Source organism: Salmo trutta, chromosome 17 (genome assembly GCF_901001165.1).
Source record: "Salmo trutta chromosome 17, fSalTru1.1, whole genome shotgun sequence".
Lineage (NCBI taxonomy): Eukaryota > Metazoa > Chordata > Actinopteri > Salmoniformes > Salmonidae > Salmo > Salmo trutta.
Genome location: NC_042973.1, coordinates 43,984,983 through 44,005,808, shown reverse-complemented (window position 1 = coordinate 44,005,808; position 20,826 = coordinate 43,984,983). Strand labels below are relative to the sequence as shown.

The following is a 20,826-nucleotide window of genomic DNA, read 5'->3' as shown; positions in this document are numbered from 1 at the left end:
AATTATTGCCTACACTCACAGGACTATATCTCCTTGACGGTACCCTAGGCCTGTACAGAGCTAGGTAAAAATAGCATTCCAGTACTCTGTCCCCTCTACTTGGAATGAGCTACACAATGACTTAAAACTACAGGAGCTCCTCTCAATTATTTGAAATCTAGGGTAAGAATAATGGTGGAAAATCATTTAGGGTTCTGTCAACGTTTTGAGCTCTAGTTGAAACACTCAATGTGCCTTATCAATGTGTAAACATGTTTTTAAACTGTAGTGCTTTGTGTTTTATGTTGTACATTTTTGAAACTTTGACTGCTGCTTTTCTGGCCAGGTCTCTCTAACAAAATTGATTTTTATTCTCAATGAGACTAACCTGGTAAAATAAAGGTAAAATAAAATACCTAAAAAATGCTAACATAAAAATAATGCCTCCAGGCTCTAAACTTCAGCAGTGTAATTAAATTGAAACCTTTGAGTGTCCAGGTCACTTTTACCACCACTACACTATGTAGACCCTGCCCACTGGGCACAGATGTCAATTCAATGTCTATTCCACGTTGGTTCAATGTAATTTCATTGAAATGATGTGAAAACAACATTGATTTAACCTGTTTGTGTCCAGTGGGTAAAATCAAATCAAAGTTTATTGGTCACGTACACAGATTTGCAGATGTTATTGCAGGTGCAGCGACATGCTTGTGTTTCTAGCTCCAAAAGTGCAGTAATAACACCTAGCAATTTTAATTTGACAAAACAACATGCACATACACCAAAAAGTTAAAATAAAGAAATTAAGAATTATCAGAACGAGCAATGTCAGCGTCCAGAATATATATATCTATATATACAGAACCAGTCAAAAATTTGGACACACCTACTCATTCAAGGGTTTTTCTTTATTTTTACTATTTTCTACATTGTATAATAATAGTGAAGACATCAAAACTATGAAATAATAAACATGGAATCAAGTAGTAACCATTTTTTTAAAACAAATCAAAGTATATTTTAGATTCTTCAAAGGAGCCACCCTTTGCCTTGATGACAGCTTGCACACTCTTGGCTGCTTTTCCTTCACGCTGTGGTCCAACTCATCCCAAGCCATGTCAATTGGGTTGAGGTCGGGTGATTGTGGAGGCCAGGTCATCTGATGCAGCACTCCATCACTCTCCTTCTTGGTCAAATAGCCCTTACACAGCCTGGAGGTGTGTTGGGTCATTGTCCTGTTGAAAAACAAATGATAGTCCCACTAAGCACAAACCAGATGGGATGGTGTATCGCTGCAGAATGCTGTGGTAGCCATGCTGGTTAAGTGTGTCTTAAATTCTAAATAAATCACTGACAGTGTCACCGGCAAAGCACCCCCACACCATCACACCTCCTCCATGCTTCACGGTGGGAACCACACCTGCAGAGATCATCCATTCACCTACTCTGCGTCTCAAAAAGACACGGCGGTTGTAACAAAAAATTTCACAATTGGACTCATCAGACCAAAGGACAGATTTCCACTGGTCTAATGTCTATTGCTCGTGTTTCTTGGCCCAAGCAAGTCTCTGCTTCTTATTGGTGTCCTTTAGTAGTGGTTTCTTTGCAGCAATTCAACCATGAAGGGCTGATTCACACAGTCTCCTCTGAACAGTTGATGTTGAGATGTGTCTGTTACTTGAACTCTGTGAAGCATTTATTTGGGCTGCAATCTGAAGTGCAGTTAACTCTAATGAACTTATGTAGCAGAGGTAACTCTGGGTCTTCCTTTCCGGTGGTGGTCCTCATGAAAGCCAGTTTCACCATAGCGGTTTTTGCGACTGCACTTTGAAAGTTCTTGACATTTTCCGGATTGACTGACCTTCATGTCTTAAAGTGATGATGGACTGTCGTTTCTCTTTGCTTATTTGAGCTGTTCTTGCCATAATATGGACTTGTTTTTTTACCAAATAGGCTATCTTCTGTATACTAACCCTACCTTGTCACAACACAACCGATTGGCTCAAACGCATTAAGGAGGAAAGAAATTCCACAAATTAACTTTTAACAAGACACACCTGTTAATTGAATTGCATTCCAGGTGACTACCTCATGAAGCTGCTTGAGAGAATGCCAAGAGTGTGCAAAGCTATCATCAAGGCAAAGGGTGGCTACTTTGAAGAATCTCAAATATAAAATATATTTTAATTGGTTTAACACATTTTTGGTTACTACATGATTCCATATGTGTCATTTCATAGGTTTGATGTCTTCACTATTATTCTACAATGTAGAAAATAGTAAAATAAAGAAAAACCCTTGAATGAGTAGGTGTGTCCAAACTTTTGACTGGTACTGTATATAGTGGTGCGTATGGACAGTATATGTAAACATTCTTAAAGTGACCAGTGTTCAATGACTTCATGTACATAGGGTAATGCATTCTGCAAGGTACAGGGTAGAGTACCGGATGGTAGCCGGCTAGTAACAGTGACTAAGGTTTAGGGCAGAGTATTGGGCAAAGTTAGAAACTTTTTATCAATCAACTGTTTATCAGTCAAGGCAAAGGGTGGCTACTGTCACGAAGTCTACCGAAGGTGGCTCCTCTCCCTGATCGGGCGGCGCTCGGCGGTCGTCGTCGCCGGCCTACTAGCTGCCACCGATCCGCTTTTCCTTTTCGTTTGGTTTTGTCTGGTTTTGTGTTACACCTGTTTTGAGTTAGGTAATTAGTGGGGTATTTAGTCTTGCTGTCTGGGTTTAGGTTTTTGTGCGGGATTGTTCGTTGTTTGCCGGTCGTGGGGTGTTTTTGATTTCTACTGTCTTTTTGATGAAGACATTTATTTTGTTGCTGGACTGTTTTCCAACCCTGTTGAGGTGGACATTGTTATTTTTGTCTGGTTCATTTTTTCCTTGTTCATTTCCTATTCTGGATTTGTTGGAATTAGGAAAATAAACACCTGACTTCACCCCATCATTCTAGTGAGCCGTGACAGCTACTTTGATGCACCTTTACTGTATCCTCCTAGATGGTAGCGGGGTGCATAGCCCGTATCTCGGTTGGCTGAGGCCCTTGATGATCTACTTGGCATTCCTGTGACACCGAGCAGTGTGCCCCCGATGATGAGTTGGGCAGACCGCACCACCCTTTGGAGAGCCATGCGTTTGTGGACTGTGCAATTGCCGTACCAGGCGGTGATACAGCCAGACAGGATGCTCTCAGTGGTGCATCTGTAGACGTTTGTGAGGGTCTTAGGGGCCAAGCCAAATTTCTATACTCTCCTGAGGTTGAAGACACGCTGTTGCACGTTCTTCAACTCTGTCTGTGTGAAGGGAGCATTTCAGGTCATCAGTGATGTGAACGCCGAGGAACTTGAAGCTTGAGTAACAAGAGGACAAGCGTCTGCTTCAGGCAGGAACACATAACTTGATGAGGCTGAGGCTCCTCTATGATTAAACTCTGTAAAGAAAAATCTGCTACCCAGTGGAGTCTGATATCCTACTTCTGGTGAATACGTGCATACCGTAGCCTAGAGTTCATTGTGTGCAGATAGTGGAGAAAATTATCCATCTCTCAGCTAGCAGGCTATCAAGATTATTTGATATCTCTCTCAAAATATAGATCAAGGGTCTTTAAAGTAAGTCTCTTTTAAAGTATGTTCACATGTACACATAAAAAAACCCAGATAGTGCCATTTTTTTCTCTCCAATCAAGTCCAATTAGCCTCTCTCTTGCTTCAATCATTTTAACTGACATCCTTTCATCCAGTAGTCATTGGTCGTATTCCCCTGCTCAGACATTGCACGCAACTACTAATGGTTGTGTGCCACGTCATCAACTGTGCAGTTGGGAACCAGATTGCAATAACATCCCAGCTAGCACGTTTGCTTCCTTGGAAGATGTGGCAGTGTCTGTTTTTGGTCTCACATTGGTTAGAGTAGTGGTTCCCAAACCTTTTATAGTCCTGTACCCCTTTGAACATTCAACCTCCAGCTGCATACCCCCTCTAGCACCAGGGTCAGCGCACTCTCAAATGTTTTTTGCCATCATTGTAAGCATGCCACACACACACTTTATGATTCATTTATTAAACATAAGAATGAGTGTGAATTTTTGTCACAACCCAGCTCATGAGAAGTGACAAAGAGCTCTTATAAGATTATTATAATAATAATCAATAATTTTGCTCGTTATTTAACCATCTAACATATAGAACCCTATTCGTTCATCGAAAATTGTGAATAACTCACCACAGGTTAATGAGAAGGGTGTGCTTGAAAGGATGCACATAGCTCTGCATTGTTGGGTTGTATTGGAGAGAGTCTCAGTCTTAAATCATTTTCCACACACAGTCTGTACCTGTATTTAGTTTTCATGCTAGTGAGGGCAGAGAATCCACTCTCACACAGGTACAGTACGTGGTTGCAAAGGGAATCAGTGTCTTAACAGCGTGATTTGCCAAAGAAGGATACTCTGAGCACAGCCCAATCCAGAAATCTGGCAGTGGCTTCTGATTAAATTCAATTTTCACAGAACCACTTGTTGCAATTTCGATGAGGCTCTCTTGTTCAGATATCGGTAAGTGGACTGGAGGCATGACATGAAAGGGATAACGAATCCAGTTGTTTGTGTCATCCGTTTCAGGAAAGTACCTGCGTAATTGCGCACCCAACTCACTCAGGTGCTTCTTTCTATCACATTTGACATTGTCAGTAAACTTGAGTTCATTTGCACACAAAAAAATCATACAATGATGAAAAGACTTGTATGTTGTCCTTGTTAATGCAGAAGAGCTCCAACTTCTTAATCATAGCCTCAATTTTGTCCCGCACATTGAATATAGTTGTGGAGAGTCCCTGTAATCCTAGATTCAGATCATTCAGGCGAGAAAAAACATCACCCAGATAGGCCAGTCATGTGAGAAACTCATCATCATGCAAGAGGTCAGACTAGTGAAAATGATGGTCAGTAAAGAACATTTTAAGCTCGTCTCTCAATAAAAAAAAACGTGTCAATACTTTGCCCCTTGACAACCAGCGCACTTCTGTATGTTGCAAAAGTGTTACATGGTCGCTGCCCATATCATTGAAAAGTGCAGAAAATACACGAGAGTTCAGGAGCCTTGCTTTAACAAAGTTAACCATCGACGACACAAGTTGTTCTGCTTCCACGAGCACATACAACGCTAGCATCAGTAATTCTACATGTTGTTAGCCCAGCTAGCATGGACACATTCTAGCTGGGATTCAGCCGAAGAGCTACTGGCCCCTTACCCGGGAAAGCACCGAACAACAGACAGGGACGTTGGACCTTTGAAAAGGCACAAATATGATGAGAACTACATTGATTTGGGGTTCACTTATATTGGGAGTAGTGCCTTTCCTCAGCCACAGTGTGTTATATGTGCAAAAGTACTCTCTCACAACTCGATGAAACCTTCACTCTTGAGCAGACATTTAGAAACAAAACAATTTGAAAAATAAGCCACGGGAGTTTGACATGTATAAAAGCAACAGATACCATTAATAAGAAGGGGCTAGAAGCGTCTTATATGGTGAGCAACCGAGTGGCTAGGACAGGCAAGCCCCATACTATTGTGGAGGACTTCATTCTTCCTGCTGCCACAGATATGGTTGGGACAATGCTGGGGGAAAAGGCCAAAAAAACTATACATTGCAGGAGAGGTTTTTAAACAATTACTGCTTCGCATACAAGCCAGTGAATTCTATACGTTACAGCTGGATGAGTCAACAGACGTGTCGGGCCTGGCACAGCTCCTGGTATTTGTCCGTTACGTTTATGGGGGGTCAATTAAGGAAGACATCCTCTTCTGCAAACCACTGGAAACCAGGACAGCAGGATATTACTGGACAGCTTTGTGACATCAAATGGACTTTGGTGGTCAAGATGTGTTGGTATCTATACTGATGGCTCAAAAGCCATGACAGGGAGACATAGTGGAGCCACTTGGGTACACTGCAGCATCCATTGAGAAGCTCTTGCTGCCAGTGGAATGTCTGCCAGCTTGAAAGACGTTTTGGACACCACAGTGAAGATAGCAGTACTCTACCTGGTATGTGTCTCTATGTTTCAAAGTCAAGTAACTATCCTGCACCATTCCCAGGAAGTTGTGGGAAGCTTGTACGCAAAACAACCATAGGACAACCACACTCTCACCAAGTTCTAAGAAACATATGGTTCTCAGAGCGTTATGTGCTAGTTGGGATGTTACTGTACAGCCACTGCATTCCAATTTAGCTGCTTATCAGTGCCCAAATCTGCCATTTTCAACCTGTATACAGGTACGAGTGTAAAGGGCTCCGGTAGTTATTAAAAAACAAAAAAATACTTTTAGGGAACCAGAATAAAATTTTGTCAGAACCGCCCTGCAACCTAAACATTTATGTTCCCAGAACAGGCAGCATTTTCACTTCTGTTCTCAGTACTTAAAAGAAAAAACTGAATTTAATAGTCAGGAAACTTATGGCTTTATTTCCACAACCAATGTGAAACCAAAAACAAGGAACCAAATGTGCTTGCTGGGTGGTGTGGTTGAATTAACAACAAATGACAACTAGGAGGCTTCCACAGAAAGTGTCTGGTTGAGAACAACATCGCTTCTCCACTTGAAATATTCAGGACATGAAGGCTCAAACATCAGTGCATTTGAGTCAATTTAATTAGAGTAGCTCAAAAGTGGATATTTCAGTGAGAACACAATAGAAGGAAAAACAATCTATCATACAGAGGCTACTATTACTGGACCTTTTAATCATGCTCCATTTCCCAGCTGCTGCTATAAACAAGTCATTTATTTCTCTCAGCTTATACAGTGCATGAAGAAAGTATTCAGACCCCTTGACTTTTTCCACATTTTGTTACGTTACAGCCTTATTCTAAAATGGATTTAAAAAATCCTGATCAAGCTACACACAATACCCCATAATGACAAAGCAAAAACAAGTTTTTAGAAAATTGTGCAAATTTATAAAACTAATAAACATAAATACCTTATTTACATAAGCATTCAGATCCTTTGCTACGAGACTCAAAATTGAGCTCAGGCGCATCCTTTTTTCCATTGATCATCCTTAAGATGCTTCTATAACTCAATTGGAGGCCACCTGTGGTAAATTCAATTGATTGGATATGATTTGGAAAGACACACACCTTTCATTTTCACATTTCATGTCAGAGCAAAGAACCAAGCAATGAGGTCATTGGAATTGTCTGTAGAGCTCCGAGACAGGATTGTGTCAAGGCAAAGATCTGAGGAAGGGTACCAACACATTTCTGCAGCATTGAAGGTCCCCAATAACACAGTGGCCTCCATCATTCTTAAATGGAACAATTTTGGAACCACCAAGACTCTTCCCAAACAAACTGAGAGATCGGCGGAGAAGGGCCTTGTGATGACCAAGAATCCGATGGTCTCTCTGACAGAGCTCTAGAATTCCTCTGTGGAGATTGGAGAACCTTCCAGAAGAACAACCATCTCTGCAGCACTCCACCAGTCAGGCCTTTATGGTAGAGTGGCCAGAAGGAAGGCACTTCTCAGTAAAAGGCACATGACAGTCCACTTAGAGTTTGCCAAAAGGCACCTAAAGGACTCTCAGACCATGAGAAACAAGATTCTCTGGTCTGATGAAATCAAGATTGAACTCTTTGGCCTGAATGCCAAGTGTCACGTCTGGAGGAAACCTGGCACCATCCCTACGGTGAAGCATGGTGGAGCCCGCATCATGATGTGGGGATGTTTTTCAGCGGCAGGGACTGGGAGACGTGTCAGGATCGAGGGAAAGATGAACGGAGCAAAGTACAAAACCTGCTCCAAAGCGCTCAGGACCTCAGACTTGGGCGAAGGTTCCCCTTCCAACAGGATGACCTTAAGCAAGACAATGCAGGAGTGGCTTTGGGACAAGTCTCTGAACGTCCTTGAGTGGCCCAGCCAGAACCCAATCAAACATCTCTGGAGAGACCTGAAAATAGCTGTGAAGCAACACTCCTCATCCAACCTGACAGAGCTTGACAGGATCTGTGCCAAGCTTGTAGTATCATTTATTTAACTAGGAAAGCCAGTTAAGAACAAATTATTATTTACAATGACAGGCCTAACAGGGAACAGTGGGTTAACTGCCTTGTTCAGGGGCAGAACGACATATGTTTATATATTTTTTTAACCTTGTCAGCTCAGGGATTTGATCCAGCAACCTTTCAGTTACTGGCCCAACGCTCTAACCACTAGGCTACCTGCCGCCTATCATACCCTACACTCAAGGCTTTAAATCTCTGCCAAAGGTGCTTCAACAAAGTAATGAGTAAAGGGTCTGCATACTTATGTAAAAATGACATTTCATATTTTTTTTTTCATAAATTTGCCAAAATGGAGAAAAAAGTTTTTGCTTTGTCATTATGGGTTATTGTGTGTAGATTGATGAGGGGGAAAAAAACAATTTAATCCATTTTATAAGGCTGTAACGTAAAATAGCAAAAGGTCAAGGGGTCTGAATACTTTCCGAATGCACTGTATGGGGGAAATAATTGCATTCCTTGCAAAAAAAACATCACTATTTCTATGTGTTGTGAAAAATATACGTGGTATCAAATAAACTATTTGACTTCATCACCTACAGTATGATTTTATATTAAGGTGTCTTCACAAAAAAACATAACTGAGATGGACAATCTTGATTGACTTTAAATAAAAGTATGAGGAATGATTCAGGAGATGGAAAACCACCCACACAAAATATTATTTGTCATCAGCATTTTTACTGTAGGTTTTTATAAATATCCAGTATACACTTAGAAAATAGCTTGTATATTCTCCCAACATATTGGCAACAGTTCTTTGATACCATCGACTCGATTTCATAATAACATTCAATCTACAAACCTGAGAAACAAACAAAACAAGAATAACAAAGGTTTTTCAAAAACATGCTACACAGTAGCATCAATTACAATGTACATTAGAGCCAATGCAAGCCTGAATTCAGTGTGACAAAAGACAATCTGCTCAAAATACATTGAAACATTTAAGTCTCATTATAGACCCAAGTCTGCCGGTTCAATCTCATATATTAACAAAAGACATTGTTTACATTTATCAAATGATGTCTTTGAGTCTAAGAGACATCAAGGTACTAAAAGTGTCAGCATATTTATAATTCAATTATTGCCTCAATAAATATATCTTTAAAGAAGCAAAGCTTCTATGTCTGTCAGTTACAGATCCAGTGTTCACCATGGGCAGCTCTTTCCCCTGCAGGACGCAGGATCCCCTCATTGGAGAGTGTAGGTTGACAGTAGGTTGGTGATTGTCCATTTCTGACCAGAGCACTTCTGTATGGCCAGCTGGTAGCCAAACTCCGTTTCGCCGTTCTCTACCAGCTCCAGGCAACGTTTGGAATTCATGTTTTCTATGGAGCCTCCCTTTAGGACACAGAGCAAATAGCAAATGTTGAGTCATGCAGTCATTTCACTTTGCTCATATACATTGTGTCCAGTCATTTCACTGTGCTGAAATACATTGTGTCCAGTCATTTCACTGTGCTGAAATGCATTGTGTCCAGTCATTTCACTGTGCTGAAATGCATTGTGTCCAGTCATTTCACTGTGATGAAATGCATTGTGTCCAGTCATTTCACTGTGCTGAAATGCATTGTGTCCATCAGGAGCTCCAACTTGTAATGGCAGGCCAATGAGGCCATTTAAAATCAACATGATATTAAGGTGTACATCTGTAATCACAGAGAGAAAATTAATGCAGATGGATCTTTTACATTTTAGTAATTTAGCAGACGCTTTTATCTAGAGCAACTTCAGTAGTGAGTGCATAGATTTTCATACTTCTTCGTTCTGGCCCTCCGTGGGAATCGAACCCACAACCCTGGAGTTTGCATGTGCCAAACTATTCAGTTCCTGCAGGTGACAAAAACATACCCATAAAATGATGCTGCCACCACATTACTTGAAATTGAAATTTGAACGTAGCAAAACATGACAATTGTGAAAGGGGTGTGTAGACTTTCTCTACCAACAGCCATAAGAGAGGCCATTTGATAATGTCACCTGGGGAATAACGAGAATCTATATAACTGAGGCTAGTCTACAATCACTAAGGATGACGATCTAAACGCTTTCAACCCCAGGTTAATGTCTCTGTTAGGTCCTGCTTTTCCTCTCCCTCTTGCACCCCAGTATCTCTACTTGCACATCATCATCTGCACATCTATCACTCCAGTGTTAATGCTAAATTGTAATTATTTTGCCTCTATGGCCTATTTATTTCCTTACCTCCCTAATCTTCTACATTTGCACACACTGTACATATATTTTTCTATTGTGTTATTGACTGTATGTTTGTTTATGTGTAACTCTGTGTTGTTTTTGTTGCAAGGCTTTGCTTTATCTTGGCCAGGTCGCAGTTATAAATGCGAACTTGTTCTCAAATGGCCTACCTGGTTAAATAAAGGTGAAATAAATACAAATATATATATATATATATATATATACACACACATATACACACATTACTGTAACAAATGTAGACTTCTGCAGGTGCCAGTGGATGTGGAGGAGGATTTGTCCAATGTAAAAAAACAAAATGGCTTGATTGTGTCTGCAGGAAAACTGAAGATCTCTGATTAAGTTAATTAAGGATGTTAAATGGCATCCACCAGATGATAAAGAAACCACTTTAACTGCAGGTTATTAGTACTTGAATAGCATCTGCCGTGGCATGTCACTCAAAGACAGATACAGTGCCTAGTGAAAGTCTACACACCCCTTTCACAATTGTCATGTTTTGCTGCCTTCAAATGAAAATGTATAGTAAATGTGGTGGCAGCATAATTGTATGGTACACTGGTCACCTGCAGAGACTGAGGAGTTTGTCAGCATCCAAAATAAATATGAAAAGAGCAAAGACCAGGTAAAAAAAACCTGCCTAAGTCTTCTGAATGCCTAACCCTGGGATAGAGGTGGATTTTTTTGTGGGACAACTACACAAATGTGAATGCCAAAGACACCATAATGAATTTGCAATAGGTGTTGAGTGTTCCTGAAAATGTCCATTCTCAGTCCTGACAACCTTTTCATATGTGGGTTCCAAATATCTCTAACGGTCGCCCCAGCGTGAGTTGTTTGACGCACACGTGATGTCAGAATGCACTCACTGTTCCAGAAATGTGATTATTACGCAGCAGGAGAGTTAACAAGCACTGCCTGCTAATTATCTATAGGCTGTTTCAACTTGTCAATTTCAAATTCATTTCTAACACGTTGTATTTTCTAACAACAGTTTGAATTGAGGCGTGTTCCGCCTCATTATTTCACATAGAAGTAGCCAATTTCAGCGTTGCAGACAATTTATGTTTGAGGCTTTACGAGCCGGTGTTTGCGTAGATCAAGTACACAGATATTTGCGCGGTCTTGCACGAATTAGAACATTTTCTGAATGAATTAAATCGCTTTAGCCGTGATTGCAAAATGAATCAAGGCTCCTTTTGCTATTTAGTTTTAGAACTAAAATGCTTGACTGTATTTAAAGACATGGATGACTTGTATGCTGTGTGATGACGTGCACAAATGAATGAGTGATTGATTGATGTACTGTATATTGAAGTAGGACTTTATGCCAAAAAGTAAGTTATCCTAAAACAGCTAGAGTAAGAAATGCTTTTTCGTTTTTTTTGGAATAGAAAAAAACAATATTCATCAAATTAATTAAGCTACATTTAAAAAAAAATCAATCCCATATATTCTGTTCTATTCAAGGCTCCCTTTGACTCTTAGGCCTACAGCTCTGTCATTTCAATAACTTAGCTTCTCAAAGATACCCTCTGGTGGGCAAACTAGCACTAACTACAATTAATGGTAACAATGGCTGACACTTAAATAACGTGCCATAGAATTTGGCTGCAGTATGACAACTTTTAAAGGAAGAACCACTGTACGCATCAGCAACCACAGCTAATGAAGTCACTGAAATCCTTAACAAAGAGTTGAGGACTGTTTTGGAATGGGTGGCCAGTAATAAACTGGTCCTGAACATCTCTAAAACGAAGAGAATTTTCTTTGGTACAAATCATTCCCTCAGTTCTAGACCTCAGCTGAATCTGGTAATGAATGGTGTGGCTGTTGATCAAGTGGAGACTAAATTACTTGGTGTTACCTTTGATTGTAAAATGTCATGGTCAAAAACATACAGATTCAACGGTTGTAAAGATGGGGAGAGGTCTGTCCATAATAAAGAGATGCTCTGCTTTTTTTGACACCACACTCCAAAAAGAAAGTCCTGCAGGCTCTAGTTTTGTCTAATCTTGATCATTGTCCAGTCGTGTGGTCGAGTGCTGGAAGGAAAGACCTAGTTAAGCTGCAGCTGGCCCAGAACAGAGAGGCACGTCTTGCTCTTCATTGTAATCAGAGGGCTGATATAAATACTATGCATGCCAGTTTCTCTTGGCTAAGAGTTGAGGAGAGACTATCATTGTACATAACTAATGTAAATAAAAACAGCATCTACAGTGGTACAAATATATTCTTGAATTCGATAAAATTTAAACGCACATCATTTTCAATTTTGTACTAACAAGTGGTTGCCATGTTGAATAATCCAATAATTATTGGTATGACACGGCTCTCGGGAACTCATTAAGGAGGCGGCTTCTAAATGAAAATACTTGCAGATCAATAAAATGTCCCTGTAGATCTAATTCAATTTAGAGGATTGGAGGATTCTAAATTAATATCTAAGAGGCTTTTATACAATTATAATGCAGGGTTAATAATAAATGTATATATTTGTAGGGGTTGATGCATTTTCGCTAGGGCAAATCTGGTCTGTGATATTGATTTCGAAATGTAAAACCTTACAGAACCTTATATAATTATAATGCAAGTTTAATAATAATAAATAATAATACAAATCGTTGGATAACAGACAGAAGCAGCCTCTTAATGAGCTCCGAGAGCCTATCTTCAATATAAACATTCATTCAGAAGGTTAAACCCACAGGTTTTAAGCCTGCAGTAGGTTATAATAATACATCCTGGGAATGTTAAAAAGTCCAAAGGTTATGGGTGGAATTTTGGCTGTCAGAAGTATTCAAATCAACCAATGTCAGCCTTTAAATGCTTTATTATCCAAATGTTTGAAGTGCGTGTGGGCGACGGAGAGAAACAAAATGGTGCAGTTTGAGGCCATGAGGCGGAGAGTGATGCGGGCGCTGGAGATGTGAGCAGGTGGGTCTGGGCAGGTGTGATGTAGTTGTCGTTTGTATGTGTAGGTGCCGAGGCTACATAGAGCATGACTACATGGAACTCTATTCCACATCAAGTAACTGATGCAAGCAGTACAATTTGATTTTTTTTTAAACATTAAAAAAACACAGCGGAGACTGTGAAGCAACACAAACATAGGCACAGACCCATGCATACACACACACACACACAGATTTAGTACTGTAGATATGTGGTAGTAGTGGAGTAGGGGCCTGAAGGCACACAGTGTGTTGTGAAATCTGTGAATGTATTGTAATGTTTTTAAAAATTGTACAAACTGCCTTCATTTTGCTTGGCAGCTAATGGGGATCCATAATAAATACAAAAATACAAATATGACTGCACCATCAACTTGATTCTTCATCAGACATCACTTGCTGATTATATTCAGTCAACACATATATCTTAAGAATTTCATGGAATATAATTGAACATTTTTGTTTCTCTTAGAATAAAAACCTTAGTGTAACAACAGTTTTAGTAAGTAATATGCTACAGTCTAGTTACAACTTCTTCTGACCAAGTAAACACAAAAAAACAAGTGTCTTTTTTCGGGTGTGCGTGCAGGACAGAGGAATAGCAATTCTTACACTATTGTTCTAAATTCAATCACCTTCATCCTCATCATTCTGTTTATTAAAATTCAATTTTGAACAATTATCAGTTTCTATCTGGTTTATATCGCCCATTCATTGACAGCATTCATTCAGGTAGAGACACATTAGCGCCAAAAAGCATAATCATTGCTCTAACTCCCCCTTGTGGTGGTCTGGAGCAATGAAGCAGTGGCGCAGGGTAACGTAGTAAATCACAAATTGCCTCTAAGTCCCGCGGCATAATCTCAAAAGTTTTGATTGAGGAACCACTGTATATGGTTGTTTAATGCTTTGTTTAATGCCAGTGGCAGGTCATTGGTAAAAATAGAAAAGAGTAGAGGGCCTAGAGAGCTGCCCTGCATGCAGTACACCACACTTTACATGTTTGACATTCAAGAAGCTTCCATTAAAGAAAACCCTTTGAGTTCTATTAGATACTGTAGATAGCTCTGAATCCACGATATGGCATAGGTTGAAAAGCCATAACACATGTTTTCTCAACAACAGCTTATGGTCAATAATATCAAAGGCTGCACTGAAATCTAACAGCACAGCTCCCACAATCTTCTTATTATCAATTTCTTTCAACCAATCATCAGTCATTTGTGTCAGTGCAGTACATGTTGAGTGCCCTTCTCTATAAGCATGCTGAAAGTCTGTTGTTATTTTATTTACAGATAAATAGCATTGTATTTGGTCAAACACAATTTTGTCCAACAGTTTGCTAAGAGCTGGCAGCAAGCTGATAAGTCTTCTGTTAGAACCATTAAAGGCTGCTTTAACACTCTTGGCTAGCGGAATTACTTTAGCTTCTCTCCAGGCCTGAGGATAAAGACTTTCCTCTAAACTCAGATTACAGATATGACAGATAGGAGTGGCTAAGTTGTCAATGCCAGAAGGTTTGTCCTTATTGACCAATAACAATTTTTCCACCTCTCCAATACTAACTTTACAAATTGGAAATGTTTTTCTTTCATTATTTTTATACATTAACATAATTGCTCATTGTTTGTCGTGGGCATTTCCTGCCTAAGTCTGCCCACTTTGCCAATTAAATAATCATAAAAAATAATTGCCAACATGGAATGGTTGTGCGATGAATAAGCCATTGATTTCAATGAAAGATGGAGTTGAATGTGTCTTTCTGCCCATAATTTCATTTAAAGTACTCCAAAGTATTTTTTCCATCATTCTTAATATCATTAATCTTGGCTTCATAATACCGTTTCTTCTTCTTCTTGTTGAGTTTAGTCACATAATTTCTCAATTTGCAGTAAGTAAGCCAGTCAGATGTGCAGCTAGACTCTATTAGCCACTCTTTTTGCCCCATCTCTTTCAACCATACCGTTTTTAAATTCATCATCAATCCATGGAGCCTTAACAGTTCTAACAGTCAGTTTCTTAACAGGTGCATGTTTATCAATAACTGGAAGAAGCAATTTCATAAATTTATCAAGTTCAGCATCTGGATGCTCCTTATTAATCACACCAACAAATACTTTTTACATCATCCACATAAGAGTCAGAGCCAAATCTTTTTTATGATCTCTTATACACTATTTTAGGCCCAGCTTTTGGAACTTTTACTTTCCTGGATATTGCCACTGTACTGTGATCCAATCGGTACGTATACAGCTTTAGAACAAAGTTCTACAGTATTAGTAAAAATGTGATCGATACATGTGGATTATCTTGTTCCTGTAGTGTTTGTAAACACCCTGGTAGGTTGATCAATAACTTGAACCAGATCATAAGCACCGGTTACAGTAGAACCTTCTTCTTGAGCAGACCGCTTGATGAAAACCAGCAATATTCAGGTGCCCAAGAAAGTAGACCTCTCTGTTTACATTCACACATATTATTTAGATAATGACTGTTAGCACTTGGTGGCCTATAGTAACACCACAAAGAAAAGGCTTTAGAACTGCCAAGTGAACATGCAACCACAACACTTCAATAACACTTGACATAAGATATTTTCAAAGCATTACAGGGATATGGCTCTGAATATATACAGCAACACCTCCCCCATTTCTGTATCTTCTATAGATGTTATATACTTGCATTGCTACTGCTGTATCATGAAATTAATGAAGGAATCACTGTATATTAATTTTTTAAGTGAGTCTCAGAAATGGCTAATATATGAATGTTATCTGATGTTAGCAGCAAGTTATTGATTTCATGAACCTTATTTCTAAGGCTACATATATTAATATGGACTATTTTTAGCCCTTTCCTGGGTCGCTTATAAGAGATAGACATAATATGGAAAAGAGCAAACAAAGCAAGAGAAAAAAATCCACATTCAACAGTCCATTAATGAATTCAGCAGTCCATTAATTAACTTAAAGGGATACGGCGAGATTGAGATTTAGGTCGTTTTTCTACTTACCCTGTCAGACGAACACATGGATACCATTTTTATGTCTCTACATGCAGTTTGGAGATTATTGAAGTTAGCATATAATATATATATTTTTAAATTGGCAAATATTGTACAATCCAGGTATGGAAAGCTCTTAAAGAACTTATCCAGAAAGACTCAAAGCTGTAATCGCTGTCAAAAGGTGTTTTTAACATGTATGGACACAGGTGTGAATACTAATGTACATGAGATATTTCTGGATTTAATTTTCAATAAATGTGCAAACATTTCTAGACATGTTTTCACTTTGTCATTATTGGGTATTGTGGATGGGTGAGAAAAAAACATGTTGAATTCAGGCTGTAACACAACAAATTGTGAAATAAGTCAAGGGGTACGAATACTTTCTGAAGGCACTGTACATAAAGGCGGCATCATTGGTAGTAGGCCTATGTTGAAATGTTTAAGACATTAAATGTACTATTAGAATAATAAATTAGGCCTACACTGCTAACTAGACCCTATTGATCTAGCAAGGTTTTGAGTTTCCACTGTCTTAAAATGTTGATTAGCCCCAAGTGAAAGCTGAACAGAAACAAAACATTTTATTTGCAGGAGGGGAAATTGCATTGATCAAATAATTTGTTTACAATTATTAACTGGCAGTAGGTACGAGGTAACGCTAGTTGTCTAATATCCCATATTCTGTGGCTATTCAAGTTTAGTTTATTAATTTGACCATTTAAAAAAACAAGCACACATACAACTTGAAAAAGCCATACGTGCACATGAGTAAAATCATTGAGGATAACATAGAATAAAGTCTGGGAATTATTTCCATTGTGGTCCTCTTGAGACAAGATGGCTAGACAAGATCGAACACAGTATTGCAGTGAAATAATAAAAACAAAAACAGAGAAGAAAAACATTTCATCAATCCAGTTACATCATAGGGTTTATTCATATGGGCACAGAAGACATCAAACATATTTTTACTTTATTTTTTAAAGCTGTCCAGAGAGGACGTTGTTTTTATGGGCAGAGGCAACTCATTCCATTCTGAGGCTCCAGTATACAAGAAAGTACCTTTCCCAGCATTACTCCAGAACCTGTATAAGCACACATCAGCAACACCTGATCTGGTGCTATGATTGTGTGCATCCCTAACACGAGGAAAGTAATCTGTTAGATATCTGGGCGCAGGACCATAAATACTCCTGTAAACCAAACCTAGTCTAATCTGGGACACCCAAGCCTCAACAGGCAGCCAGTTTAGTTTCTGAAACAAGCTCCTGCCTATGTGAGTACGTGAACTCACTTTCAATACTACCCCGATCAGCTTATTCTGGGATATCTGGACCTTCCCCTTCATACGTTTAGATAAGCCCCCAAACCAGAAAGTACTAGCATAGTCAAAATGGCATTGAATGAGGGCAGTAGCTAGCACTTTCATGGAGTCCTTATCAAGCAGCTTGGACTTTCTAGCCAAAAACGTAGGTCCTGACATTAACCTTCCCTAGCACTTTATTAGCTATGCTCACACCTCCCAAGCTTCCATCAAGGATACATCCCAAGTAGGTAACAGAGGGTTTAGTAGTCAGCACCTCTCCCCTTAACTCCACACTGATTTCAGAGGACGTACTCAATTTAGGTCTGGACCCAAAAATAATTGCTTCAGTTTTCCCTAAGTGCAGAGATGGCTTATTATCTCCAAGCCATTTGCTAATGTTAGTAAGCTCTGTGCTAAGTATGCTCCCCAACATAGTTTTACTTTTGTGAGACACCAGAAGTGTCATCCGCATAAAGAAAAAGACGGCAAGAACAAGCATCTTTCATATCGTTAATATACAATAAAAACAGCAGAGGCCCAAGCACGGTCCCCTGTGGAACGCCACAACTCATTGGTTCTACCTGAGACAGTGAACCATTAACCTCTACTACTTGCTCCCTTCCTGATAAATAGGACTTTACCCAGCCTAGAAGGATACTGCTTAACCCCAGTGCCTCCAGTTTAGAGATTAGGAGACAGTGGTTAACTGTATCAAAGGCCTTCTGTAAGTCAAGCAGTACCATTCCACAGAGATTTCCCTCATCAATCTTTTCCTGATGAAGTCAGTCAAGTAAAGTAGACATGAATCAGTGGAGTATGTTTTTCTAAAACCCGACTGAAAATCATACATCAGACCCTGTTTGTTAACATATTCATGCATTTTCTCATGTACAACTCTCTCCAGGATCTTTGATATTACACAGAGGATAGATACAGGCCTATAATTCCCAGGGTCAAACGTTATCCCCTTCTTATACAGAGGTATAACTCTAGCTTGTTTCATGTCCCTGGGAAAGGTACCTTGTTCAAGAGAGAGATTAACGATATGCGTAATACAAGGGCCAATTTGCTCAGCAGAATCTATAAGAAACCTTGCAGGAATATTATCCAGGCCTGTGGCTTTGGAGCATTTAAGCTCTGCCAGCATACTGACTAGTTTGACTGTTGCTACCTTTGCAAAAGAAAGAGAGTTTGGCTGAACCCCTAACACTACATAATACTTCTGGACTTGGTTGCTTCCATATAAACCAGAACCGGTGGGCAGCTTGCTAACCAGCTTGCTGGCAACATAAAAAATACAAATAAAAGAGTTGAATTCATTGACAACCTCTACTTTTTCATATACCATCCCCCCTGATGTTCAGTCCAATACTGTTTAGTTTGTTTTTGGTAGTACTACCACAGCCTAGTTCCTTAAATGATTTCCAAAGCTTTTTAGGGTCATTTTTGTTTTCAATTATTTTCTCAGCAAAGTAACCCCTCTTAGCTTCATCCATCCTGCTCTGTGCTTCATTTCTGTCCAAGGCAATCAGGCTAGTTTGCTACTTGGTTGATTCCACCTACTATGACATCATCTTGGTTGGTTGTCCCTACCATTACATCATCTTTGACATAACGACATCGATGATTTCACAGACCTGGAACAAGCTTTAAAACTGTTCTTGAGCTGTGTTTATCAGATCATCTGCAGAGATAAAGCTCGTCAAAGATTGTATTGGTGTGTATTCTCCCAAAAATGGTTATTCTACGGAAAATGTTATATAAATACCAGAATTCGTATAATACCCTCTAATATTCTGTATGTGCAACTTATGATGGTATTTTGGTTGCTATAACATTTGGTTTGAAGTGACATTGGGCATGATTATTGAGGCATCCTGCCATGGACCCTACCACTCCCATTGTTTCACTAGTAGCGATGCTAACGCTGGCTAAGTGTGTTCAACTTGAATGTGAAAAGATTGATCCGCTAAAGGTTCCTTAATGAGATACCAAACAGATTTTAGCATTGAAAGTAGAGTTTTGTTGTGATCATCTTACTAGAATACTATAGTATACTGTTTCTATGTCTTTTTTCAATGTGTTTTGGAAGGGTTTCTATAAATAACCCAATGATGATCAAGTTGTCATCTGCAAAACATAAGGCAAGTTCACAACGGTTAACCCACAGTTTCCCAAACTCGGTCCTCGGGACCCCCCCGAGGACCGAGTTTGGGAAACACTGGGTTAGCCCCTTTTAACAATTGATCAAATGCAAAACAGTCCAATGATTGCATATTGCTGTAAGTCTCAAACAAATTACATTAGATTTTCATTTCTCAGCAGTGCATCTCGTAATTTATGCTGCTACAAACCATTGTGCCCAGACAGGAACTATTGAACTCCAATACCAGAGGGCCCTTAAATAATTAATTTAATTTGATAATTAATCTCTTTACTCAGATAGGAATGATTTATTGCAGACTGTTTACCCTGCACACATATTTTTACCTTTGTGCAGTGTGCTCAGGAGTGTGCTCTTCCCCTGGTACCAGGGGAGAGCTGGCTGTGAGGCCTATGTGACCCGTGCTCTGATTCTGTAAAGGCACATCAGGGAGCGTTCACACTGTGTATTGGTTTGAAAGTAGAATCAAAACTTTTCCAAAGTCACAAGTGTCAATATTGTCCACACACTGTTTTTAATGAAATAGCGATTAATTTTACATTACAACAGAAAGTGGGAAACTTTTTAGATAGGATTGATCATTTTCAATTCCATGCACTGGATCAGTCACAGAAGGTACCCAATGTTCAAAAATGGAAATGGTGGACGTGTTAGACATTTAATGGGTCTTTATTTGGCAGTATTATATCAGTATGAGTTCTCAGCAGAAAGCATTGGATATGAATATAGGTAACAACAACACATTCTTCTAAAAACATCTGTTTTTGAACCGTCTGTGTAGGGTAGATGGAGGCTGGAGCAGCTGTGGTAGTAAATTATTATGTACAGCTGAGTATCCTTGCTGACTTGTCTCCAGCTAAGCTGCTCTGGCATGTGAGGCCTGGCTCAGTGTGCTGTAGTAAGGACAAGCACTCTAACCTGACAGAAGAGCTCACACTCCGCGTTGCCTGTCCCACCTCCCTAGGGGCATCTTCCTGGTAATATTCACTCCACCCTCCCAACTGAATTAAACATGTGTTTACAGCAAGTGCGCGTCACGCCTCGGTTATTGTGCTTAACATTTCTGTAATTCACGTTTTACTGCGGATTTGAAGTGGTGTCTGTAAAGGGGCAAATCAAATG

General features: G+C 39.5%; 1 protein-coding gene across 3 annotated transcripts in view; it reads right to left on the bottom strand.

The window, feature by feature from the left end:
• Nucleotides 1-8,711: 8,711 nt before the first annotated feature.
• LOC115152252 (polypeptide N-acetylgalactosaminyltransferase 18) overlaps nucleotides 8,712-20,826 on the bottom strand; it is a 91,786-nt gene continuing 79,671 nt past the window's right edge. Inside the window, exons 11-12 of one of the 3 annotated variants that reach the window (XM_029696921.1) lie at nucleotides 9,812-9,883; nucleotides 9,410-9,702 (exon numbers count right to left, since the gene is read on the bottom strand). In XM_029696921.1, coding sequence (XP_029552781.1) covers nucleotides 9,679-9,702; nucleotides 9,812-9,883 — 96 coding nt within the window. In that variant the 3' untranslated portion in view covers nucleotides 9,410-9,678. The other 2 variants (XM_029696920.1, XM_029696922.1) reach the window with 2 other exon arrangements.